Here is a 27436-nt window from a genome sequence, read left to right on the forward strand (position 1 = left end):
TTTGTCTTCTTCTTTCAGCTTTGACTTGTATTGGAGTCATATTTGAATGAATGAATGAATGAATGAATGAATGAATGAATGAATTGTATTATTGTGTCATGCATACCCCATAAGCCCACATGGAGCTCATAAAACACCAAGAAAACAAACCAAGACCAGAGCACATCTTCAACACGGGTTCAAAACCATTATACAAAAAAAAAAAAGATAGAAAGGAAGAAAAGGAAAACTAAAGGAATTCATCATAGATTAATTAAAGGGACAACCAGGAGTTTTGTTAAAGCGAAGTGTTTCCTCACTACATTTATGAGCCTCCGCACCGTGAAATTCTTTGACCGGGTCAAGACAGACTCATGTTTTCATTCATCAAGAATTAAAGTCAGAGGTTGGAAGACGATCACATACCGTCGTAGTTCCCACCATAAACGGAGATTCATACGGCGGCGTTATTCTCATGACTCGCCACGAAACCGAAAGTAAAGAAACGCTGGTCGGCTCGCCCAGCATTTCCACCACCACTAATAATAACAAAATAACCATAGAGACAAAACCATAGAGACAAAACCATAGATTTATCTAAAATGGACCATTAACAAGTGGTAACGGAGATTCATCCACATTAATATCAGACTTTTTATAACCAAATAGAAACTCCTTGTTGTCCCTTTAAACAAATTTTCCTGTTTGAGTAACACTTGGCTGCACACACAGAGAGGACTGCCCCTTTATGCCGTTCTCTCTCCTCATTGGATAAAGGTTGTAGGATACAAGGAAAGTTTTCTCCTGGGCTCAGAGCAGAGCAGAGTGACTGACAGACCCGTGTTTCAGACCAAACACTCTATAGAAGTGATTGCTGTCGGAAGATACAACTAGACTAGACTTAGATTAACACAAACATTCACCTGACTTCTGCTTTAACACTTTTTGCTCATCAGAGCACCAAAATATTTCAGAATATTTGATCTGGAGGCTCTAATTTAACCACTATCAAAGCTGTGAACTTTATCCACCTCTTCCCTTAATATTATATAATATTAAATTATATATATCTGGTCTACAGTTAGAAGTTTCACTGAGATTTTGATGCTAAATGTCTGTTTTTAACCCTCTATGGTACCATGTTTCCCTCAGGCAGCAACATACCACTTTCTGTCCTGTCACATCTCCACAATTCATCCCATTTAATGCTGTAATACTTTAAAAAAGAGAGGAGACCTTAGAGAACCAATAACAATGCTTTAATTTATCACATGACTTTCAAGAAGCCACTGAAACCCTTTTTGCAGACTTTTTCAAAGGAAACAGGTTTGTCACTTTGCTCCACTAAAACGGTCTGAAAACATACAGTAACTTCCTGGCCCTTTTTCATCTGGAAAACAATATATTTACACTAATAGATTAGTAAAGTTTAATTTTTAATAGTTCCATGCAATTTAATTACTTATTAAATAATGGAAACTTGTTAAAATGCACCTGTTGCCCCAAAGCAACAACGTACCATTATAGAAAACTGCAGTGTTGCCTTGAGGCGACAGTGGACCATTATGGAATCAATATTGCATTATGAGACTATGGTAGTGTGTGTTCAGGTGTAAATATAATGTTCAGAAACATATAATTCATCATAATTTTGTTTTTTATCCTTAATAAATGTGATTTTGGATGCAGTAAAGTAAACATCAGGCTGTTATGATGATGATGAGGAGGATGAGGATGAGGCCAGTGAAGGGTAAAGTCTACAGAGACTGGTCGCTGTTTCTAATACAGTAGATGATGAACCGTAATAGTACAATGTTGCTACAGGCAACAAATCCCCAAAACTTCCAAAAATAAATAATTTTTTTAAAAATGTCTTTAGACTATGTTTATTTAGTCTATTTTGAGACATAAAAACACTCCAAACATTTTCCCCCACTGGCATCATAGTGCAGCGTAGCATCATGGACCATAGAGGGTTAAAAGCCTTTCTGCAGTTCCCGCAGCGCCGCCGCTAGATGGCGCCGCTGACGTCATCACGCACCGACAGAATTTAACCAGAATGTGACGTCATCAGCAGCCGCAGCATTAGCAGCAGCATTAGCATTAGCCTGCGTCGTTAGCAGCGAGTTTTAAACCTCTAGAGACTAAAACATGGAGAAAAAGAAGAGAGCGATCGATGTGACGGCTTCTTCCGTGAGTTTATCACTTTTTAACAAACTCTTTGTTCAACCTGTGAGTCGCTGTGTGGCGTTAAAACACAGAGAAACAACCACAGACACACACAGCTGAGCTAACTTACTGTGTGTTAGCTTCTGGTTCAACTGGTTATTCTCATGTTTTGTTTATGTTTGTGTGTGTTTGTGTGTTTGCAGTTAGTGGACCTGAAAGCTGAACTGTTCAGGAAACAGGAACAGTTCAAGAAGGAGAAACTGGAGCAGGATTCAGGAGCTGGAGTCAAGTCCAAACCCAGAGTCAAGGTAACTTACAGAGAGAGAGAGTGTCAGTGTGTTTTACAGTTTCTAAAACACTAAAAACCCTGTTGTCTATTTGTATATTTGTCTTATTTCTTGTCCAAATGTCTCATTTCTAGTCAAAACTAATCGCTTTCCACTTAAAATAAGACCCATCACCTAAAAATGAACTTGTTTTTAGATACTTTTCACTAGTTTCAAACAAATTTTCACTTGAAATAAGTAGAAAAATCTGCCAGTGAAAGCAGGTTTTTTTGTGCTTGTAATACAGTTTTTCTCAATTGCTAAAACACTAAAAACCCTGTTGTCTGAACCAAATGCTCAGTTGTCTGAACCAAATGATTGAACCGGTCACTCTTCTGGTAAAACCATAAACACTTTTCACCTGTTTAGACTTTAACAACTCACCAACACATTTTCATTGTGATGCACCTGTGTTGCATAATGCTGAGCACAGGTGGCAAAAGTCAAACACAACTAACAGTTAAAGCTCGAAACTGGCCACACTTGTGTCTAATGATGTGGGGGAACATACAGTCCAGGCCAAAAGTTCAGACACACTCGATGCGTTTCCTTTATTTTCATGACTATTTACATTGTAGATTCTCAGTGAAATTCCACTAATGAACCTGACAAGGCAACACCACCTGTGAAGTGAAAACCATGTTCAGGTCAGGTTCACCTCTTGAAGCTCATCAAGAGAAGCCCAGAGTGTGCAAAGCAGTAATCAGAGCAAAGGGGGGGGGGCTACTCTGAAGAAACTAGAACTGGTGGGGGCAGAGATAGAGGAGGAGGAGGAAGAAGGAGAGGAAGAAGAAAAGAAGAAAGAAGACAAAGAAGAAAAGACAAAGTGGTTTCAGTTATTTCACACTTTTTTGTTAATTCCACATGTGTTCATTCATAGTTTTGGTGCCTTCAGTGAGAATAAAGGAAACACATTTACTGTAAATAGCCTAAACCAGTTCAGGATGAAGTCCTGTGGTCTGACCCAGTACAGAGAAATGATGCTGTGGCTGAGTTATGCACTTTACATTCCTATATTTTTGTACTTTATTTTTACGTAGGCTTACTGTATATAAGTGCAAAATGCATGGGTTTTTGTTTTGCAACATGTATTTAGCTACAGTGAACAATAAACATTTATTTCTACAGCTTCATGTGCTGAGCTTTGTGTTTTCTATTCGTCTATAGATAGATAGATAGATAGATAGATAGATAGATAGATAGATAGATAGATAGATAGATAGATAGATAGACTTTATTGATCCCAAGCTGGGAAATGACAGTGCAGCAGCAGCATTACACATAGTGACGATAACAACATATAAGAATATAAAGAATAAGAATATAAAGAGCAAACTATACATAAAATAGAAAATAAAATGTAATGTACAAAAGTATATACAACAGAATTGGCAGTGTTGATTTTAGTGCAAAGTTAAAGATGTGCGATGTGTGTGAAGTATGTAAACTATGTGTTTAGTGACTGCTCAGTAGTGTTTTTAATCTTGATTGACTCAGTTTTAAGCACCAGATTGAACTGTTTTGAGGTGAAAGTTTGGTTTTGCAAGAAGAGTCTGAGGTTTTGTGAATGTAGCTTGAAAACTGGGGTTTGTGTTCACAGAGAGGAAAGGAGAGCAGCTTTAGAGAAATGTGTCTTAGCAATCGAGAAAAACTATAATATTTGTTTTGTTTTTATAATATCAACATTACTTATTCTAGCTATGTTTTAATTCTCATTCACAGTCTCTTTAATAGAAGAATAGAATAGAAAGAAACTTTATTCATCCAACTGGAGGGAAATTCAAGTCGTCCAGCAGTTTACAAGTTAACATGACAAATTAGATTATAATAGATTATAATAACTGGGTAGTTTCTGTTGTCATTATGATTTAAAACGAGTTAGCACAGTTGTTTGATAATAAATGGCTTCACCCGACCACTAACCATGAGTGAAAGAAAAGTTTTTGTGTTATCATTCATATTCTCTGAAAAATGGCTAAGAAATCAAAAAGTCTGCCAGGGAATGTAAACTTATTATGAGCACAACTGTAAATATCATGGAAGTGGAAAAGTGCTAAAAGTCCTAACAAATGGTGAATATTTAATGTGGTATTTTAAATGTGACGATAAAACTATAAAAGATGAATCTATTATTATTCTCTTCTGTCCTGTAGAAGCCGAGTGTCTGGAACAAACAAAACGCTGGAGTTTCAGCGCGAGCAGAGAAAGATGCAGAACAGCTGACGGAGGAGAGGAAGAGTCTGGACTCATCGAGGTGAGCACACACACACACACACACACACACACACACACACACACACACACACACACACACACACACACACACACACACACACACACACACACACACACACACACACAGGAACAGCCGAGGTCAGAAGGTTTGAGAACGACACACACTTTAGTTTTCACAAAGTCTGCTGCGTCGGTTTTTCTGACGCCATCTTGCACAAACTCCAGGATGTTATGAAGAGTGTTGGGATGAAAATTAACCGAAGCAGAGATTAAGACAAGATGAACTTTATTAGTCTTGGGCACCGGTGCTGCATACACAATCACACACACACAATCACACACACACACACACGCGATGTTACATTACATGACCTTAATGTTGTCGACTCCTCATCCAGCTGTCCACATTTCCAACAGAAGTGAAGAACAATAATGGATTTAATGATTTAAAAGAAATTGATTGTGACTGCAGACACATCTTAAAATCAAACAAAATAAGTAACACCTAGTTTAAAAGAAGTTGACGGGGTTCCCACGCATCCTGGAAAACCTGGAAAACGGTTCACCAATTTTCCAGTCATGCAAAACATATGGAAAATAATAATTAAAAAAAAAGTCCTGGAAAATGTTATGAGCCACGGACTGCACATCTTTAAATCAGACTTATGGAGCTGAGTCCTGTCCATCAGACTGTAGCAGCTGGAAATTATTTCAAGAACAGAGTGGGAAGGGAACCGTGCAAATAAGAGGCCAAATGTTTATTTAACAAAAGACACTTTATTACCGGCATCGGTGCAAACTAAACTAACCTACATTGCATTCCCTGTAAAACAGCCAATAAACATAGCTGAATAAACCAGGATATAAAGTAAAGTGCATTCAGTGGCGCATATTCTTCACACAAGTCAAGTCGGAGCAGCATTTAGAGTAAAACAGCTGTTTCAACCAAAAAAGAAGGTAAGTACGTTAAAGTTTCAGACTCAACAACAGTTCTTGTTGAGAAAAATCAGCATATCGGCCTTGTCTGCCTGTATGCGTGATCTCTCAGCGCAGATGTTGTCTCCAGCGGTGGAGAAAAGCCTCTCGCTGGGGGTGGACGAGGCCCGGACGCACAGGTAGGAAGAGGCCAGTTGCCACAGCAACGGGAACGTGGTTCTGTTGTTCCACCACCAGGCGGCCGGGTCGGCGGACGGCGCCGTCGGTGGCGTCTCTCTGTACGCCGCCAGCTCGGTCTCCGTCTGCAGCCGGACCAACAGCTGCTCCTCTTCCTCAGCCCGCTCTCCTTCTTCTAGGGGGGGGGGGGAACAATTCATGTAAGAATCGAGAATCTTATTCTCTATGATTCTGAATCGATTCATAATCTTCAAAATCCATTTTTTAATCAATCAATCAATCAATCAATCAATCAGGCTTTATTTGTATAGCACTTTTCATGCCCCTGGCAGCTCAAAGTGCTTCACATGTTAAAAACAAGCAACATAGGGAACACATAGGGAGACATACTGTACATAAATTCGCAAACACATTCACACAATAATTTTAGAAGGTTGGATTTTATCGGGGAAACGCTGTCTAATACTCACTCATTTGCAGTGGAGAAAAACACTAGATAAAATGTGTTGTGAATGGACCCAAAGAAACGGCCTATTTTCACGGCCTAAAAGAGGTTTTACCTGAAAAAAAATACACAGTTCCATTGTTCACTATAATAATTTTTTCCAGCCCTTCAAAGTGCAGGAAAAACACAGTTTTTATTTGGACCTAACCAACTCACGTATCCCTCCGCCCAGGGTTAGCGGCCGCCGATCAGCAGTTGGTTAGGTCCAAATAAAAACTGTGTTTTTCCTGCACTTTGAAGGGCTGGAAAAAATTATATTATAGCGAACAATGGAACTGTGTATTTTTTTTCAGGTAAAACCTCTTTTAGGCCGTGAAAATAGGCCGTTTCTTTGGGTCTGTTCACAACACTGTATGTTGTAAATCTCTGAGCAGGGCTATTATGGGCTGGCGTTGCTAACGGGAGGAGTGCAGAGAGTCTTCTACTGCAATTAAAGTACTTAGGGGCTATTTGGAGATCATACAACCCCACTTTAAAAAAAATGCTACTATCCCTTTAATAAAGCAAACTAAAAATCGCAAAAAGAAAATCAAGAATCGGTTGAATCGAAAATCGATTTTGAATGGAATCGTGAGCCACCCAGAGATTCACACCCCTACCTTCTTCTTCCATCCTGCTGTTTTCTCTCGGCTGCTCGCTCTCGGCCGGTGTTCCTCCTCCTCCTCCCTGAGCGGCCATCTTGTCCCTGAGCCGCTCCCAGACGGCTCCGTCGTCCTCCACGCTGTCTCTGAAGCGCGGGTCCAAGGCGGCGGCCTCTTCCAGGAAGGCTGTGACGTGGTGGCTGCGGTACGGCTGCCACACGGCGCCCCAGGCGGCCCGCTTCAGCCCCGAGGCGAACGCCGAGTCGTCCTCTCTGACGGAGAGATGCGCCCGCAGCTCCTGGAGCGTCGGCAGGATGCGAGCGGCGCAGCAGCACGACGGCGTGGGGCTCGGGTCGGACGAGACGCAGAGCGACGACGTGTACAAGGCTCTCATCACCTGCACGAACTCCTCCGCCTTCCTGAAGTCGTCCTCGCTGAGGCGGGGAAGACGGTCTCGCTCTGTCGACTTCTTCAGCCGCTGGTCGTGGAGCGCCGCCTGGACGGCCGCACGCTGCTCCAGGAAGCGCTCCATCATCTTGTAGGGAGAATCCCAGCGCGTCCTCACGTCCAGGATCAGGGAGCGCTGAGGCAGACCTACAGAAACCACAGGAACATAGATTTATTTATTAACCCAAAGTTTACCCCATGGTCTAAGGCAGTGGTTCTTAAAGGGGACCTATTATGCTTTTCCAGCTTTTCAGACTTTTATATGTGTTTAAAATGTTGGATAATGGTTCTAGAGGCCGTGGAAGTGTCATATCCTGAGGTTAATGCATTTGGAGGTAAACCCTGCTAGATTATTGGGATTTCTCTGCACACCTGTTACACTCGGTTGCGCTGAGTTTTTTTTGACATGAGCTCGCGTCTACGTCATGGCGTGCCAGACTCGCCTACATGGTCATGCCGAGGTCTCTGCTCCAGCCCATAATGCTCCAGCCGGCCCTGCCTCCTCCCATGCTGCTCTGTTGTGCCTGGTGTCACAGCGGAGAGCGGAGCACTTCCTGCTTCTTCCCTGCATGTTTTAGCGCTGTAGCGCCACTTTACTGAGTTTTATTTAGGAGTTTACGCCGACGTTTCATGTAAGTGAAGCTGTACCTGTGTGAGGAGCGACGTACCGCCGGGGCGATGTTGTTCGCCGGACCGACGTAACGCTGGACCGACGGAGCACCGGAGCTCTGGAGCTGCAGCGGCTCCTCACACAGGCAGAGCCCGTCTGCAGGCCTCCTCGGCCGGGCAGGCGTCCGTCTGCAGGCCTCCTCGGCCGGGCAGGCGTCCGTCTGCAGGCCTCCTCGGCCGGGCAGGCGTCCGTGCTCATCGCGGTAGAGAAAACCCTCGCTAATAAACATGCCCGCAGGTTTTTTAGACGTTTACCGCTGTGTGGTTAGTCTATTTAGCAGAATGTTGGTCTCATTGACGAAATCTTGTGGCAGTTGAATTAGTTTGAATGAAAAGTGAAGCTGTGAGAAGGAGGAGGAGAGGAGGAGCAGTGCTGCGGAGCTCTGTAGTCTATGTGCACAAATCACCACATTTACATCAATAAATAACTGTTTTACAATGAACTGACCATTCTGCATATATGTTTAATTTATTTTATATATTTATTTTTGCATTTTTATATTACATGTTACATGGTTACAGTAGCCTACATGGCAAAGACTACTCTATACCATCTTTGGTTAGGGTGAGACTAGGTCATGGGCACATTTCATTACACAATGTAGACTGGTCAGATGCAGACTGGAGATCTGGCACTTTGCCTACTGCAGATTTAGCTTTTGTTTGCATACTACATTTTGGCCAAATCAGTATAGGTACTAGTAGTAGACATCGTCATGGTAACGCAATGCTGAGGGAGTGGTTCATTTGCATGTAAAGGGAGGGGCCACTGAAACTGACCATTTTGCAGAGCCCTGTTTTTGAGAATGCTGTGATGTTTGATCTTTGGGGTATTTTGACCGAAGCACGTCACAGACATGTATTTAAGACACCCAGGAACTGTTTTAGTTGGTGCAAAAAGGAGCATAATAGGTCCCCTTTAAAGGGGAGTTTCTACTTGGTTATAAAAAGTCTGATATGAATGTGGATGAATCTCCGTTACCACTTGTTAATGGTCCATTTTAGATAAATCTATGGTTTTGTCTCTATGGTTATTTTGTTATTATTAGTGGTGGTGGAAATGCTGGGCGAGCCGACCAGCGTTTCTTTACTTTCGGTTTCGTGGCGAGTCATGAGAATAACGCCGCCGTATGAATCTCCGTTTATGGTGGGAACTACGACGGTATGTGATCGTCTTCCAACCTCTGACTTTAATTCTTGATGAATGAAAACATGAGTCTGTCTTGACCCGGTCAAAGAATTTCACGGTGCGGAGGCTCATAAATGTAGTGTGGAAACACTTTGCTTTAACAAAACTCCTGGTTGTCCCTTTAAAGGACAATTCCGGGCAACTCGGGGCTGTATTTTCCTAACATTTTAGGTCTAAAAGAAGGACTCTGAAGATTTTCTGTTTAATTGCTCCTGTTTTGCGTCTGTATTTCCCTCTAAAACAACTCTGTCAGAGTCTGCTTGATAAAAAAACTGTCCCTGAAGGCAACGTGCATCAGAGGTTTTACATGAATTTCCCTCTAAAACAACTCTGTGTGGTAACGTTGTGTTATTATCTCATAGCGTGGTGAATGTGCAGCTCACAACTTGTCCACCAGAGCGTTGTGGAGTTGTTGGATTGTGTATTTGATGAGTTTGATGAGGGAAACCAAGAAATCCCATAATGAGCCTCCGTAGCGTAGCTCTGAGCAGCTCACGGCTCTGCTCCGCCGTTCTAAAAACAGCTTGCACCGACAATTAAAGGTAACAAACCTACTGCTACGACTATAGGGACTATGGCAATGGGCCAATTTGCCAACACGTTGAACTGTCCCTTTAAACTTACAGAGGAATATCCCATCTCATTAACCGCTGTGTAGAACAAACGGAGGGAAACTCACTGAGGTTTTGTTGTTTCTCTTTGAGCAGCATCTTCGCCAGCGACGACCTCTTCATCCAGACCACGACGTCCCTGATCTTGGCCGTCCACTTGGCCACGGCCGCGACCGACTGGGCGCTTTGTGCCCCGAGGTTCAGCGTGTGCGCCAGACAGGGCAGCTTCACGAATCCCAGCCTTTTCTGTTTTATCGCCACGTTCACGTTAGTCGCGTTGTCGACGGTGACGGCCACGATTTTATTCACGATGCCGAACTCCTGTAAGATGTCGCTGATGTCCTCGGACGCGGCCGGTCCCGCCTGCGACTTAAACACCGGTTTGGTTTTGAGAACCTTCTGCCTCATCGCCCCCTCGACGACGTAATGCGCCGTCACGGTGAGGTAGTGGTCCTGGGTCACGCTCGTCCAGCCGTCGATCGTTATGGCCACTTGGCCGACGTCGCCCAGCTCAGATACGACGTTTGACTTCTCCACCTTGTACCAGGCGGGAATCAGATGGTGGCTGAGGATATCTCTGGAGGGGGGCGTGTAGTTTGGGTTCAGGGTCCTGGTCAGCTCCCTGGAAACACACAGATTCAACAGGAACTGTTTCTGTTACAGGCGTTCAAGCATCAAAATGGTATTTTACAACCTTAAACTTCATCTGTTTCCAACCTGAATCCCATTGTTTTGATGTTAGGAGATCAGTAATACAGTAATGGTGGCAAAAATACACGTAAGAGTTGAAAATATTTTAGTTTAGGTTCATTTATTTAGCACAAAAAAATGCGTATAACGCTGCGCAAGGAGGGAACGAAGTCCTAGCGAACTTGTACAAAGTTCCACCCCTGTCAATCATACAAAACAAGAGACAAGCAGACAACATACATGAGCTAAACAAAAACAAAAGATCAATAGCAGCAGGAATCAAAGTAGGACTTGAAGCAAATAACAGCAAAAAAATATGTGACAAAAGCAGAACAATAAAAAAAAAAGCTGTTATTACTAAGCCTCGTTTGATAGGAATGAATATCTGCAGTCGGAATAAAGAAATTATGAAAAGTAATAGGCAGATCTTGTTTCCTGTTGATAAACTTATGGATGAAGAGGCATGTTTGATAGAAAGTGAATGCCTATTTCAAAAAGAGAGGCGCTGATGGCGCATATCTAGTCGAGTGGGAGATCAGTCTCAGAAAAGCTGCCCAGACAATGTTGCAATAATTCAAATGAGGGAACAAGAAACTATAATAGAAGGTTAAGTATGCTGAGGAGTGAATTAAAGGGAGAACTTTCCTCAAAATGCCTAGCATCTTCATGGATCTTTTGGAGACGAGATCGATATGATTAGACCAGTTGAGGCGTTCATCTATTAATAGAGAATGTCTATTTTGTGTTTATTCTATTAAAGAGATTTGTTTTTATTTAATGCTGAACATGGTAATTCATTTTCAGTGATGGGAATAACGGCGTTTTCTATAAATGGCGTTAGGCCTACTAATGACGCTACTTTTTTCAGTAATGAGTAATCAAAAAAGGTTAGAAGTCCCGTCACAAAATAATACACCAGTTTAAGTGCAGTATGTTATAAACACATTATTTTTAGTTCTTCAACTGGTCGGAAAGAGCTGTTTATCTGGAACTAACCAACTCACTCAGTATTCCTCCGCAACGCGTTGTATCACTCCGCCTCTTCCACAGTCCGCTGATCTAAACAGCTAGGCGGACTGATACAGCCGCGCTACTTTTTTCAGTAACTAGTAGCCAATGAAATGTTTCCTGTTATAGCGCCGTTACCGTATTATTGTCAGTTACATTACCGTAACTGACAATAAAATGCGGCATTACACGCTGTTAATTGACTCAAGAAGTCCCTTCACAAAATGTCACAACATCATACAACATTATATACTTTTTTTGCAGTCCATCAACTAGTGAAGTAGAAAAAGTGGTTTATCTGGAACTAACCAACTCACTCAGTATTCCTCCGCACGTGCTGATGGACTGAAAACAAAGTGTAGCCTACATAACGTACTACACTTATATTATGATTTTGTGACGGGGGACTTCTTGACTCGAGTAACGCGAGGATTTTATCGTCAGTATCGGAAATGGCGTTATAACGGGGAAAGAGTAACTTTTTGAGTCGTTACTGGAAAAGTAAGGCCACATAGGATATGACATGGAGTTTTTTTTTTATTTTTTATTTTTTTATGAATTTATTTATCATCAAATAACATCATCAATTGAAAAAGGAACAAAAAAACAAAGCGACAGACATTCCAAGACATGACAAAGGCAAACGTTATCAAAACATTTAAACAAATAATATATAGTAGATAAATAATATAAGAAATATAGAGATGATAAAATAATAAGTAAATAATTTAAATAAATAAATAGGTCTAATAAAAGAAATAAATTATAAAAAAGACCTTAAAAATGAAATGAAAGATATAGAACAAGTTATAAAGGCAGACAAGATTACTTTATATAATTTGAATAAAATCCAATCGCTGATATAAATTTTTTGTTGGATTCAACATGTAATCAAAATAAATAATTCAATTGAAAATAATGGGAATGATGGGGTTGTATTAGACATTTTGGCTTAATGAATATGGAATTTACCTAGTAATATGAAGAGATTAATTATGTTAAATGTATTATTGTGAGAGGAGGAGCCAAAAACAATAATTTTCTCATCAAAGTGATACCAAACTAACTGTGGTTTTAGCTAAAAGAAGGATTTCGGATGTAAATATATATATATATATATATATATATATTTTTTTGCTTTATTGTAAGCATAACATAATTATCTAAGCACATAACATAGCATATGTTAACATTATGCATTATACAGAGAGATAGAGGTGGACAAAGCAGACAAAAATGACAATAACAATACAAATAATGACATTACAAATAAAAATTACATAAATAAATAAATATGGATGTAAATATATGACGTACACTTCACCCACCTGAACGACGCGGACTCGACCACAGAGAAAGGATGTAGTCCCTTGACGACGAACCTGGTGACGGCTCGGTGACACTCCTCGTTCTTCTCTTTGCTCAGCCTCTTCCTCTCCGTCGGCTCTGCCTCGTGTTTCTCTTTGCTCAGCCTCTTCCTCTCCGTCTTCTCTTCTGGTTCTGGTTCTTCTGCCCTGGACCTGGTGGTGGTGAAGCTGCTGCTGCTCGGTGCCGGTGACCGCAGCACGTCGAACACGGTGCCCTGGCCCCCTCCGCGGACGCCGTGCTGCTTCAGGTGCCGGGTCAGGTTGGAGGTGCAGCCCGCGGGTCTGCAGCTGATCAGCCGCTCACACGTGTTGCACTTGGCCCTGTCGCCGCTCTCCCTGCTGAAGTGAAGCCACACTTTGGACCGTTTGGTGCCGCCAGCGCCACCGCGGTCCATGTTGTTTTAGCTTTAGCTTTTAGCTCCGCTGTGTCTCTCCTCTCCAGTCTACGCCGCTGTGGCTGTGTTGCTGTTGACGACGTGCAGCGGCGCAGCGTGGGTCGTGACGCAATCACGCAACAGAGAGGGTTTTTTTTCTACAGCTTTATTGACAACAACACAGTGTACACAGGGCCGGCCCTAGGATGTTGGTGGCCCCCTAAACCCCCCCTAAACAAGGTTTTTGTTTGTTTTTGTAAACGCCAGGGAGTTTAAGGGTGATGGCAAGACAAGACATAGAAAGAAAAAAAGAAATACTTATTATTTAATGGATATTTTTGTAACGCTTAAAGAGATCATATGTTTTAACAGCTTTTTCATTTTCACAATCAGATATTTTAGAGATGAATGGTTTAACGTACACAAAATGTTCCAGCAGATTTGGCTTCTTGCCTGAAAGTTTAGATTTGTGTATGTGAAATTTGGACAGAACAATTAACAAATTAATCAATTTTTTTATTTAACCTTTATTTGACCATGGATATCCCATCCACATATATCCACAAATAAAACTGTGAATTTAGTTTCTTATCAAATTCAGTGTCTCTGTAACCAAACCAAACATTTTTCCAGTGTAAATTAACCAGGGGGTAAATATGTTCACTGATACACGTAACAGACGGGTCCTGGTGGATATGCCTCGTGTCTATGAAGATTCGTAAGCAGCCGTTGTTTAACGATACCACTAATTACAGCTGCTCAAAAAGTCACAGCCATGAATGAAGAACGGTACCAAAACATCCTCCGAGAAAAACTCCTCCCAACCGTCCAAGACGACACTTAATAAACTTGATGTGATTGTGGATAAAAGCCACTTCTGAAATGATAGTAATTATACTTCAGGTAGCATGATCTAAAAACACTGAAGCAGCGGCAGACTTTGTGAAAACCAACACTTTTTCCGAGTCATTCTCTAAACTTTCATCCACAGCTGCACAGAGAGTTTCCTGCCATAACAAACAGCTGATCTAAACATCTGTCTGCTTTCACAACAGACGTAAGCTGGAGGAAAAGGCCAAACTCTACGAGCAGATGACGAAGGGAGACTTTCCAGGTTGGTGTAAAGTAATAAACTACTCTCTGATATTCTGTTGCACAACAATATGTGTTAACTTTGTGTGTTTTTGTTTTTGTTTTGTGTCAGATGAAGAGACGGAGAGTTTGTTCCTGGTCGATTTCACACAGAAGATTATCGACAAAAAGAGAGAAACACATTTACAGAGGGACAGAGAGAGAGACGAAGAGGAGGAGGAGATGGAAGGAGAGAGTTCGATCCCGATTCCTGCGCCTGAGAACCCAGATGAAGAATGGTAAAGTCTGATCAGATTATTATTATGGGTTTGGCTTCACTTAAAGGAGCAGTATGTAGGAAATGTATGTTAGTTTATCATGAAATCACACAATATGTCACCAGAGACGAAGGAATCGTGTTGACAAAATAGCACACAAATCATCATTATGGTTTGATTTTGTGTTTTTTTGCCCGTTGCCCACCCGCCGCTATTTCCCAATCTCCTCAACACAAAAGACCTCACTGTGACTCCTAAGAAACGTCCTGACAAAAGCAGAAAAAACCATAATCTGCACAGGAGGAGATGAGTTTGAAAGACGGAGGAGAAGTTGAGGACAGACGAGGACGAGCTGCAGTGTTTTGAATTTGACTGCAGCAGCAACAGTTTTGGCCACAATCTTACACACAGCTCCTTTAAATGTGTTACCACGACCTCTTCTGACCTAAACAGATGCTCCTTATTGTATCATGTACTCTTAAAGGACAGTTCCATGCAAATTCAACCTGGGCTCTAGTTTCCTAGTATTTTAGGTCTAAAAGAATGAATCTTAAGATTTTCTTTTTAAAGAGACATCATGGAGTTTGTATTTGGTTCTAAAAGAGTCTGATATTAATGTGGATGAATCTACGTTACCACTTGTTAATGGGTCCATTTTTGATAAATATATCATTTTGTCTTTATAGTTATTTTGTTATTATTATTTAGTGGTCAGCTCGGAGAACAAAAGAACTGGCGTGCTCAACTCTTGTATAAAGATGAACTGGGTGCCGGCTCAAAAATCAAAACAAGAAAAAACAGGAATGTCAGCACTCACAAAAGAAACTTGTAACATTTATTAAACGCACAGCAGTCCTGCTTCTTACAAAATAATTATCTGTTGCTGTCTGTAGAAAAAAAAAAGCGGTTTTGAAGGATGTAAACAGCCTCGGCAGTAGAAATGCTGCCCGGTCCCATTATACGTTGCCTTGGCGATGCAGCGACAGACACAACTAGTGCACAACAGGAGCAATTAAAAAGGAAATCTTCAGATTCCATAATTTAGACCTAAAATCTTAGGAAACTAGAGCCCCAGGTTGAATTTGTCTGGAATTGTCCTTTAATGCAAGTAAAAGTCTGTATGAAGCAGTGAATGATTAAAACCCTGTGTGTGTGTGTGTGTGTGTGTGTGAACTGTTTCTGTGCAGGGTCGACTACGTGGACGCTCTGGGTCGATCCCGAAGGTGCATGAAGAAAGATCTGCCAGACTTCAAAAAACTGGACCAAGACCTCAAAGGAAAAGGGTAAAAACTGTCACCATGGATACAAAAACACCTTCAAGATGTCGTTATGATGTCATTATGATGTCATTATGATGTCATTATGATGTGATATGTCATCTTTCTGTGTAGAAACATCTCGTGTGATTTGCTGTCGGAGGACATGCGGCGAGAGCTGCAGCGGCAGCAGTGGGAGCAGGAGGAGGAAGAGGCCATGAGGAGACCGGTGGGACCGGTCCACTATGAAGACATCAGAGGACAAGGTTGTTGTCATCAGAGCTTTTACTAAACATCTCTACACATCATCATCATGAGTCTTGTGCTGTAAAACAACAAACATCTAAACATCTTGTCTTGTCTTGTCTTGTCTGTCGGTCTCAGAGGCTCGAGAGCTCGGCGTCGGATACTTTGCGTTTTCCCAGGACGGAGACCGGCGACAGAAACAGAGAGACACTCTGGACATGCTGAGAGACCAGGTGAGTTAGAGGAACGGTGTCTGTGTTGTAAATCTCAATGGGCTATTTCTTGCACAAAATAAAGACCCACAAAACAAAACCAGATTCACTGCATCAGGCCACATTAATAAGAAACTGATATCTTTGCATTCAGAGCAAATGGAGCAAATAATCAGAAAGTGAGGAGGAGCATTACAACTGCATGTGTGCAAGTGTTGTGCGACTTTCAAAATAAGTTATATTTCAAAATAAAAGACATGTCCAACATCAGATGTGCATTAAATATTTACTTTTTTTGACCAGCTGTCCGCGACCCATCCAGAACGGGTCTAGACCCACTTTAGGGTCCCGACCCACCAGTTGAGAACCACTGTTCTACATGATGTAGTGGATAGGGAGTGAGTGAGTGACATACGCTGGCTTGATGATTTATAAAAGACTGAGAGTAGCTTCACACTAACCAACTGGATTCATGACGACTGGAGGAGAGGAGGAAGGAGGAAGAGGAGAGGAAGAAGAGGAGGATAGGGGGAGAGGAAGAGGAGGAAGTAGAAGGGGAGAGGAAGAGGAGGAAGAAGGAAGGGGCAGAGTAAGAGAGGAGAGGGGGAGAGGAAGAAGAGGACGAGAGGGAGAGAGGAAGAGGAGGAAGTAGAAGGGGAGAGGAAGAGGAGGAAGAAGGAAGAAGAGGAGGAGAGGGGGAGATGAAGAAGAGGAGGAGAGAGAGAGAGAGAGAGGAAGGAGGAAGAAGAGGAGGAGAGGAAGAAGGAAAAAGAGGAGGAGAAGGAGAGAGGAAGAGGAGGAAGAAGGAAGAAGAGGAGGAGAGGGAGAGAGGAAGAGGAGGAGAGGGAGAGAGGAAGAGGAGGAGAGGGAGAGAGGAAGAGGAGGAAGAAGGAAGAAGAGGAGGAGAGGGAGAGAGGAAGAGGAGGAAGAAGGAAGAAGAAGAGGAGGAAGGAGGAAGAAGAGGAGGAGAGGGAGAGAGGAAGAGGAGGAGAGGGAGAGAGGAAGAGGAGGAAGAAGGAAGAAGAAGAGGAGGAAGAAGGAAAAAGAGGAGGAGAAGGAGAGAGGAAGAGGAGGAAGAAGGAAGAAGAGGAGGAGAGGGAGAGAGGAAGAGGAGGAAGGAGGAAGCAGGAAGAAGAGGAGGAAGGAGGAAAGAAGAGGAAGGGAAGGAGGAAGAAGAGGAGGAGAGGGAGAGAGGAAGAGGAGGAAGAAGAGGAGGAGAGGGAGAGAGGAAGAGGAGGAAGGAGGAAGAAGAAGAAGAGGAGGAGGAAGAGGAGGAAGAAGAGGAGGAGAAGGAGAGAGGAAGAGGAGGAAGGAGGAAGAGGAGGAGGAGAGGGAGAGAGGAAGAGGAGGAAGGAGGAAGAGAGAGGAAGAGGAGGAAGGAGGAAGAGGAGGAAGGAGGAAGAGGAGGAAGGAGGAAGAAGAGGAGGAAGAGGAAGGAGGAAGAAGAGGAGGAAGGAGGAAGAGGAGGAGGAAGAGGAGGAGGAAGAAGAGGAGGAAGGAGGAAGAAGAGGAGGAAGGAGGAAGAGGAGGAAGGAGGAAGAAGAGGAGGAGAGGAAGAGGAGGAAGAAGAGGAGGAGGAGGAGGAGGAGTTCCTGCTGCGTTTCTGGGCCGTACCAGAGCATGACTCCTGTTGCCTAGCAACCTCAACAGCAGCTCATTGGGCTCATTAAACCGTCACGTTTCACAAACAGCTTGAATTAAACCTCCACATAACACTGCTGCTGCTGCTGTTAATGCTGCTGCTGCTGCTGCTGCTGCTGCTGCTGCTGCTGCTGCCGCTGCTGCTGCAGACCATAATAATCTAAGCAAATCAAAATGCATTGTGGGATAAGTTGGACGGCGTTTGAAGGAGCCCTGGAAACGTGACGGTCTTGGCTGCGCTGCTGTGATGCGTTCAGCCTCAAGCCAGAGAAATGTTTATGTGTGAAATTAAAAATAACAAATATAACAGAAATGTAGGAACCCCTTTAATGTACAGGCCGTTAATCACGTCATAATGTCTAGAAATAGCCCAGAAATAAAGGTCCGTTTCACAGTAATGTCATGTTTTTCATAAAGGCTAAAGATTATGCTTTTCATGCACTGAATTTTTTGGGAGTCGTTGCAATTAACTGATATTTCTGGGCTTTTTCTAGACATTATGGTGCAATTAATCGTTATTTCTTGGCTGTATTTCTGGACATTACTAGAGAGTCAGAGTCAGAGTCAGTTTCAGGGGTGCAAACTTGTCACCTTTAGGCGAAACTCGCCGTTTTGGATCCCAAATGGGTCCTTTGTGTGATTTGTGTAAATACGCAATAAAAACATTTTTGAGGGGGGGGGGTATGTGGCGAGGCAACGCACCTGTCTCTTTAAGGCGCGTGCACCTTATCTGGATGAAAACAAGTGGAGGCAGCGCTGCTTTTCTGTCCAGCAACACACACCTGAAGCTTCACTTTTCATACAAACGACCTAACGCGACTGCCACAGTTGTTAGATTGAATCAATGAGACCAACATTAATCTCCTGTAAAGAGTTTAAGCAGCCAGCGGGAAACACAGGGCTGTACTGTACAGCCAATAAACAAATAAATAAACAATCAATAAACAGATACAATAGATAGAAATAAAATGGACAGTACTTACTATGAAACTGACCGTTATTTCTGGGCTATTTCTTGACATTATCACATAATTAGCGGCCTGTAAATTAAAGGGTTAGTGCCTATTTTCACTTTTCTCACAACCAGTTCCACATAGAAAACCAGACACTCTGTGCTGTTTGATCAGCAGCTGTTTCCAGTCTGAAGAGTTTAGTTGGTTTCTGCCTTTGAGTTTTGCTCAGTCTTTGTTTCTCTCGTTGTGTGTCTGTGTTGTTGTCGTTGTTGTTGTCCAGACGACGGAGCAGCGCAGCAAACGCGAGCGGCTGAAGGAGAAGCGTCAGGCCATGCTGCAGGCCCGGCTGGCCAAGGTGAGGCAGAGGAAGATGAAGAACAAACCGGACGACGGCGAAGGAGCGAAGAGCGACGAGGAGAAAGAAGGTCAGGGTTCACTCTGTAGAAATGTAGAAGTCAGTTTGCAAGTGTGTTTGGTAACACTTTACTGTAATAGGTATTCATCAGATTAACATAACAGCTGTCATAACCATCAGTGAATACTTCTGACAGCTGTGGTTAAGTGTCATTCAGTAAGTTATGTCACTTTTGATGCAAAGTTGACATTGTTTGAGATGTTTTTGTTCTGACAACTTGACATAAAGACAATTTAAACTGTCATAGCAGACCTAATGGACAAAGTTTAAACATGATGTCAAGTTGTCAGAACAAGGAACATCTCAAACAATGTCAACTTTGCATCAAAAGTGACATAACTTACTGAATGACACTTAACCACAGCTGTCAGAAGTATTCACTGATGGTTATGACAGCTGTTATGTCATGGTTATGACAGTTTTATGTCAATCTTATGCAGGGTGCGATTTGTGAAAAAAACAGAGGGGGGGATAGTTTGTGTGCGCGCGCGGGGGGGGTTCCTATAGTCCCCCCCACCCCCCCCACCCCCCGCCGCACCGTACCTCCGCACCTGACAACTACCGCTCTCAAGTCCTAGTGGACCAGTCTGGCTCCAAGTTTGAGCAAATAAATGAAAAAAAAGCCTGTAGCTGTGTTCATAGAGACGTAACAGGTGTGGCACGACAAGCTGTGATCAGCTGTGGTCATTGAATAGACTATAGGTCATTTCAATTTGCGCATCTGTGTTTTTTTCCTTTTTATTTTGTTTTATAACATTTATATGCGCATCGAGAGTGAGTGAGTGAGTGAGCGAGCGCGAGAGAGAAACAGCGGGTGCACCAGATGATTGCCAACCGACAAAAACTGAAATGAGACGGTTAAAGAGAAGAAAAACACAGAATATACAATATATGTCCAAGAGACTTTGTCCCGAGGAAGGATGGGATGGTGGCCCAGGTTTAGTGATGAGGAAACTGTCACTGCAGCTGCACATCTGTCAGCAGCTGCTCCAAACAGACACGTCACTAACTTTATTTTGAAGGGACAGATTAGATGTTGACTTTGTTATAACAGTGACTTTGTTGCACCCAAACATTAAGCATATATAGAACAGACCCGGCTTGAGAGATTTGCTCAAACCTGGAGACAGACCCGACCCAGTGCAACCGGCATCTTGAGACTCGCCTTTTTTTCTTTTTTTTTTGAGAATTGACAGTAGCCTGGGCTACATGACGGTCTGGGAGACGCTGTGCGCTACTGTAGGGGGGATGAGAAGGCTCACGGTTCAAATGATGATGACTTGATCTAAAGTAGGGACTATTCTCTCTGACTAGAGGGGGGGACAACACGTTTCCCAACCGGGGATGATAATAAATGACCAGAGGGGGGGACAACGAAAACAGAGGGGGGGAAAATCCCCACCATCCCCCCCGGCAAATCGCACCCTGATCTTATGAATACCCATTCAAGTAAAGTGTTACCGTGTGGGTAAATGATGGGTTGATGATGAGTGATGGGTCATGTGACGTGTTTCTCTCCCCCAGGAGAGGAAGAGGACGGTGACTCTCCCAGCGACCCCCCGGAGGTCAGAGCGGTGAAGAAGGTGGAGGTGGAGATCCAGGAGAGGAGAGACACCAGACCAGGAGTTCCTCACGTCAGAGAGTGGGACAGGGGCAAAGGTACAGCTCTAAGTAATAGATTACATCCTGAGTACCACCAGGGTTACCAGGCAGGTAACCAGGGTTACCAGGGTAACCGGTGTCTCCGCTGCTCCCATGTCTCCCTGTTTGCAGCTGTTTTTAGATGTTTACATGAAAGGGTTAAAAGTGAACAAGAGATTGTGTTTTGTTTATAACTGTAGGAGTCTTAAAGGAATAGTTCAACATTTTGTCAAATTGGCCCAATTGCCCCTCACTTCCAGATAATCAGCTCGGTGAGTTAAGCGCTGGTTTGAGGTGCGAGGGGATGTGGGTTCAAGACCCAGCAAGAGTGATGATGATGATGACACATCAAAATGCCAGAATCCTCATGGTGACATCACAGCAAGCCTCTAAATTAAAAAAACAAAACAAATAGCTTGGACCGGACCACGGGCGAAAGCTCAAAGGTCCAGTGTCATCTTCTTCTTTCTACTTCCAAGGAAATCATACTTCCCATGGGTGAAAACTCACCAAACCTACAGAAATGTCCAACCCCATGCCAGATCCCATGTATTATCTGATTTCTGTTTAGATAACAGAATTTCTGACATTTTGACCATTTTTGAACTCTGCCTTGACAACAGCTGCCCGGGCATTGACCCCCTGTGGATAAATGAAGCTACACAGCAGGTCTCACTACCAGCCAATTAGCTCAGCGAGTTAGGAGCTGGTTCTTGGTGTCAGAGGCTGTGGGTTCGAGACCCAGCAAGGGTGATGATGATGATGATGACAGATCAAAATGTCAGATGTCCTCAACACAAAACACAAGACAGTTGTCCTAATGGTGGCATCACAGCAAGCCTCTAAGTTTAAAAATCCAAATAGCTTGGACTGGACCATGTGCGAAGGCTCCTAACATCTTAGAGTCACAGTAGATGTTTGACAAATACATATCATTATTTTACCTCAAAAACTGATTTTTCTTTTTACTGTGGTTTCAAATCTGCCTACACGACAGTGAATGTCTTACTCAATTTGTGAAGCCACTGTTGAACTGCCACTTGTCAATTAGCTCAGTGTGATAGACAACGGTCTTTGGTTCTTGAGGTTGTGGGTTCAATCCTCAACTGGTCCAAATTGAACATTATAAGGTCAACTGTCTTGTCTTCCTGTTCTCCTGTTTGTTGCCTAAATTTGCCCAGAAGTCGCCCGGACCGACCCATCGCTGCGACCCCGGCAGCTCTAATCTGTGTTTGTCTCTGTTCTTCAGAGTCCATGTTCAGCGAGTGGAAGAGTCGTCGTCGTGACGAGCGAGAGACTGAGTTCGCTCCTCCCTCGGCGTATTTCAGCGCCGAGCGACGACAGAGACCGGCGGCGAAGGAGAACAAACCCAAGATGTCGTTCAGCTGGACGACGACCAAGTCCTCCTCCTCCTCCTCCTCCTCCTCCTCCTCCTCCTTTGGCCTGCAGCCTGAGGACAGAGAGGAGGCGACTGCTCCTGCTCCTCCTGCAGCTGCTGCTCCTCCTGCAGCTGCTGCTCCTCCTGCAGCTGCTGCTCCTCCTCCTGCAGCTGCTGCTCCTGCTGCTGCTCCTCCTCAGGTGGAGGTTCAGTCATCACAGCCTCCTCCTTCTGCTTCTGCTCCTCCTTTTAATCCTCCTCCTCCTCCTCCTTCGTTCTATCCTCCTTATCCTCCTCCTCCTGCTCAGTTTGCAGCTCCTCCTCCTCCTCACTTCCCTCCTCAGTATTTCCCTCAGTATCCTCCTCAGTATCCGCCCCACTACCCGCCCCAGCTGCACAGACAGAACCAGTCTGAGCCGCTTCCCCCCGGCACCGCGGACCAGGACCAGCAGACCGGCGCTCGGGGCTCGGCTCAGAGTCTGGACGACATGTTGTCCTTCTACAGGAACTCCTCCTGTTGAATGACGCTGCTGCACTGCAAAAACTCAACATCTTTCCAAGAATATTTGTCCTTTTTCTTGTCAAAATGTCTCATTTCTAGTCAAAACTAATCTCTTTCCACTTAAAATAAGACTCATCACCTAAAAATGAACTTGTTTTTAGATCATTTTCACTTGTTTCAAACTAATTTTCACTTGAAATAAGTAGAAAAATCTGCCAGTGAAAGTAAGTTTTTTGTGTTTGTAATAAGAAAGAAAAACTTGCTCCACTATCAGATTTTTCTACTTATTTCATGTGAAAATCTGCTTGAAAGAAGTAAAAACTGTCTAAAAACAAGCTGCTTTTAATATGATGTGTCTTATTTTAAGTAGAATGAGATTTGTTTTGACTAGAAATGACATTTTGACTAGAAATAAGACAAATATTCTTGGTAAGATATTTGAGTTTTTGCAGTGTGAGAGGAACTCGTAGAAACAAAACAACGTTGAGCCTCGTGAAGGAAAACTGTTCAACAGATCGTTTACCTGAGCAACACGTGATGTGAATCTATAGATACTTATCAGTAGGGTGACGTCACGTGATGTGAATCTATAGAGAGGCCGAAGCAGAAGCAGGAAGTAGTAACGTCGCCATGGGAACTCAGAATAAGTCTCCATGTGAGTGAACGGGAGTCAAAGTTTTATTTTGTGATCCGATTGAATGGTGCCATGAGAAAAATATCTGTCCTCTACCTGTTTAAAACATCATCATCATTTCATGAAGAGAAATCAGCAGTTTATCGTAAAACGGCAACAGAAGAATGTATTTTGTGTGAAGAAATGCCGCGTCGATTGGTGACGTATTTTTGTGGAGAGCGCCTTCACACTAAATACATTCTTCTGTTGCCGTTTTACGATAAACTGCTGATTTCTCTTCATGAAACGTGATGTTTTAAACAGGTAGAGCTCATATTTTTTTCTCATGGCACAGTTCAATCGGATCACAAAATAAAACTTTGACTCCCGTTCAAGGAGTTAAATAATCACATTAGAGGAGAAAGAAACATTAGAAACAGTGAAGAGTGCATCTGTCGGTAACAGCTCGTTAGTTTTGTCTGTTCCTGCTTCTTCTTCCTGCCTGAGGCTCAGCGTCGCAGCTCTGTGGAGTTTGAGTGTTTAAAAGATATTAAAATAAGAATTTAACCAGACTTTGCTCTCAGTTTTGGTTTGTTTTTGCTGTTTGATTGTTCATCTTTGTGAATTTCAGTTGTTCCTATGAGATGTTGAGTTAAAATATCCACCAGGCGGCGCTGTTCACCTGCATGTTGACCAAACCTCAGCTTGTGAACTGCAGTGGTTTATCTTTACCTAGAAGAGGGAATTATTGATTCATATTCTTTATCTATTAACCTGCTGATTATTTCCTCTGTTAAATGTTTAGTTTTTATTTCTGACAGTTGAACCGGTGTCGTCCTGTTGTTTCCCTGCAGCCGCCTCAGACCGACAGTGTTTTCAGTTTATCGTGACTTCACAGAGAAAAACAGCTTCAGTGCAAATGAGAAACTGGAACAAGAAGAAGTCTGGGGGTTTTATTTGAAGTTGCAGAGGATTGATTTACTGAGGATCAGATTTGTCACCAGAATTAACTTTGCTGATACTTTTTAAAGATTTGGTTTCTTCCTGTTTCCACAAACTTCATGAACCGATGCCAGAGAAATGTGTGAGTGCATTTAGTTTCAGAAACGTCTTCAGCAGGAAAACGTCGTCCAGTCAGATCTGAGCTTCTCCTGGTTTGATCCTCGTCAGTGGGTGAGTCTCAAACATCAACAGCTCCACGTTAGAGATGAAAGATCAAATCAGATTTTCCATTATTTGTTCCAATATGTGGAACATTTAAACAATTGCAGCAGCAAATATCAATGATATATTGGAAAACAGTAGAGAAGCAATAAGAAACAATATTTGTAAGAAAGTATACAGCTCTGGAAAAAATAAAGAGACCACTACTCCAAGATGTTGTTTATAAATCAGCCTTATCTCTACATGTATAGGCTAGTGTCTATTCAACTCCAAATCATATTTAATATATTTTTTTTAAGTATATTTTTTGGCTTTTATGCCTTTATTTGATAGCCATAGTAGAGATAGACAGGAAAGGGGGAGGCAGAGAGAGGGGGAATGACATGCAGGAAAGGTCTGCCCGACGCGACAAATCATATTTAATATTAGGAAGAAAGATTATAAATAAATTTAAAAAAACACTGCTGCGATTAAAAATTGGGATTATTCCACCAATGTTGATTTCTAAACTCTTCCTAAGTTTAAAAAGTAGTGTTGTGTTGTTTTCAGGGGTGCAAACTTGTCACCTTTCGGCGAAATTCGCGTTTTGGATCCCAAATGGGTCATTTGTGTGATTTGTGTAAATCCGCAATAAAAAAAAATTTGAGGCGGGGGGGGGGTATGTGGCGAGGCAACGCACCTCCTCTTCTGTCCAGCAATACACACCTGAAGCTTCACTTTTCATACAAACTAACTAACTAACGCGACTGCCACAGTTGTTAGATTGAATCAATGAGACCAACATTAATCTCCTATAAAGAGTTTAACCAGCCAGCGGGAAACACAGGGCTGTACAGTGCTACATCAAACCATGCCTGTGCTAAGAAATAATCTGCCCTGTAGCATGTATTGGCTTGTGACACAAGAAGAACAGGAAGAAGGGAGAAAGAAGACAAAAATGTGCATTATGAACTTTGAATGTATATTGGTTCATGTCTCCTATTAAAGCAGTAGGCTACTAAAGAACTTTCAGTTTTGGTTGAGTTTGGCGGCGCCTGTGGACCAAAGCGGTAGTGTTTTGCCTGAAGGAAGACTCCATTTCCCATGAACACTAGCGTGAAGCCCTGTAAATATCCTGCATTAAAATTAACAGAAGACATCAAAACTAAGTTTCTGTTTCCAGTGGATCATTTCAAAGTGAAAACACAAACATAATCCATTGCTAAAGTGCCGTTTTGCCTGTTCCCTCCTTGTTGTGACTCGTGAAAGTGAAAGTAAAGTGAGAGCCGGGTTCCTACCATGCTCCTCAAAGCTGCTTAGTGCCAGAGAAAGAGATACAGACCCCCTCAGGCCATGACAGAGGTGTCATTCAACTTGTTGTAAGTCAAAAGTTAAGTTAACAAAAGTTAACAAAAGTTATGAAAATATTTTATGAAGGTTGAAAAGTTCCTTAGTGTTGGTTTAATATGAATATGGGTAATTATTGTGTGTAATAACTTAATAACTAGGGGCTGGTATGTAGGAGCCATGAATTGGGTTTTCTGTTAGTTAAGTTTAAGGGTTGTTTGTTTTGGTGTTGTTTATTTTGAGTAGCTATGATTTAGTTTGTTATTATTTCAGTAGCGGATCACGTCATTATGGGCGGGGTTTAGCACTTATGTTCACCTGTTGCTTTTCCTTTGTTTCAGAGAGAGAGGTGGGGTTAGAGTTATATAGCCTAGTTAAGCTATTTTCTGGATTACTTTGCTTTAGTTGGTACACTTATTATGAGTTAACCTATTTAGTTTGGTTAAGAAACACTTTGATCTTTAGTTGTGAATCTCAGTGAGTTTCTTTTTGATAGCGCGTCTGATGCTTTTAGCCTCTCAGCGGCTCTTTTGGCTGAAGTCGCTGCAGCTGCTATGGGTGAACAACAAGAAGAAGAAGCAGAGCAGTGGATCAGCTGGTCACTTGAAGCAGAGACTCTGCTCTCCCATTGGCCACAAATATAACAAACATTTTAAATTAAACAAGCAGGAAGGAAAGTCTTGGACACATGGGAGTATTCATGCAGAGTGCAGTGCACCTTTAACCTCATGTCCCTTCTCACAGACTGTGACTCTGCTGCCCCCTGGTGACACAACACACACACACACACACACACACACACACAACTGTACAATCCCCTTCACAGGTACAGGAACAGTGAAAGTATTTCCTTTTATTTCTGCTGTTCACTGGAAACATTGACGTCAAAACATGAAGATGAGACGAGAGATCAATAGTTTTAGCTTTTATTGTGTTTACATCCAGATGTGTTAAACAACTTAGAAGAACCTGGTTTGTACAAATATCTGGTATGGGAACAGACGGACTTGAAATAGATAAAATTGAATTATACTTAACATTTATTGGCAAATCCTTTGTTTGCAACTTCTGCATCAAGTCTATTTGCAAAAAGACCTGAAATTGAAGCAGCTGGTGGAGTTCTGGACAGACAGGATATCAGATGGAAAACACAGAGTAAAGGTCTAAAGTTTAAAGGTTGACACCACACCACCACCACTGACACTGAAGAAGAAAGAAAACAGATCTAAAGTGACTTCAGCCGTATCCTTCAAAACCTGTTCAAGACTTTCACATTGAAAAGTTGGTAACTTTTACTGATGAAAGTAACACAAAGCATTGACAGTCACTTTTTGTCTCCATGGTGCAATGTATCACATTTACACAATTAGTTTAATCTAATTGTGATAAAAAACAAAACAAAAAACAACTTGGTCAGTTAATAATGCAACATAGAACAGAATAAAGTGTCAGAAAAATTAACATAAATAAGCATCTT

General features: G+C 42.5%; 2 protein-coding genes across 2 annotated transcripts; one reads left to right on the forward strand and one right to left on the reverse strand.

Moving 5' to 3' along the window:
- Positions 1-2023: 2023 nt before the first annotated feature.
- Positions 2024-22890, forward strand: ccdc174 (coiled-coil domain containing 174). Its single transcript, XM_085775717.1, has 11 exons — positions 2024-2172; positions 2352-2456; positions 4628-4728; positions 14319-14377; positions 14468-14633; positions 15800-15895; positions 16004-16134; positions 16253-16347; positions 19201-19345; positions 20860-20994; positions 22226-22890. The coding sequence occupies exons 1-11, from the start codon at positions 2131-2133 to the stop codon at positions 22873-22875; spliced, it is 1725 nt and encodes a 574-aa protein (XP_085631843.1). The 5' UTR covers positions 2024-2130; the 3' UTR covers positions 22876-22890.
- On the reverse strand, positions 5690-13318 carry LOC146986849 (E3 SUMO-protein ligase ZBED1-like). Its single transcript, XM_085777832.1, has 4 exons — positions 12851-13318; positions 9893-10446; positions 6927-7502; positions 5690-5997 (listed from the first exon to the last, which is right to left on the reverse strand). Exons 1-4 carry the CDS (start codon positions 13282-13284, stop codon positions 5690-5692), a joined length of 1872 nt encoding a protein of 623 aa, XP_085633958.1. The 5' UTR covers positions 13285-13318.
- Positions 22891-27436: the final 4546 nt, after the last annotated feature.

The sequence above is a fragment of the Trachurus japonicus genome, chromosome 5, assembly GCF_045865225.1.
Source record: "Trachurus japonicus isolate A0001 chromosome 5, Traja_1.0".
Classification (NCBI taxonomy): domain Eukaryota; kingdom Metazoa; phylum Chordata; class Actinopteri; order Carangiformes; family Carangidae; genus Trachurus; species Trachurus japonicus.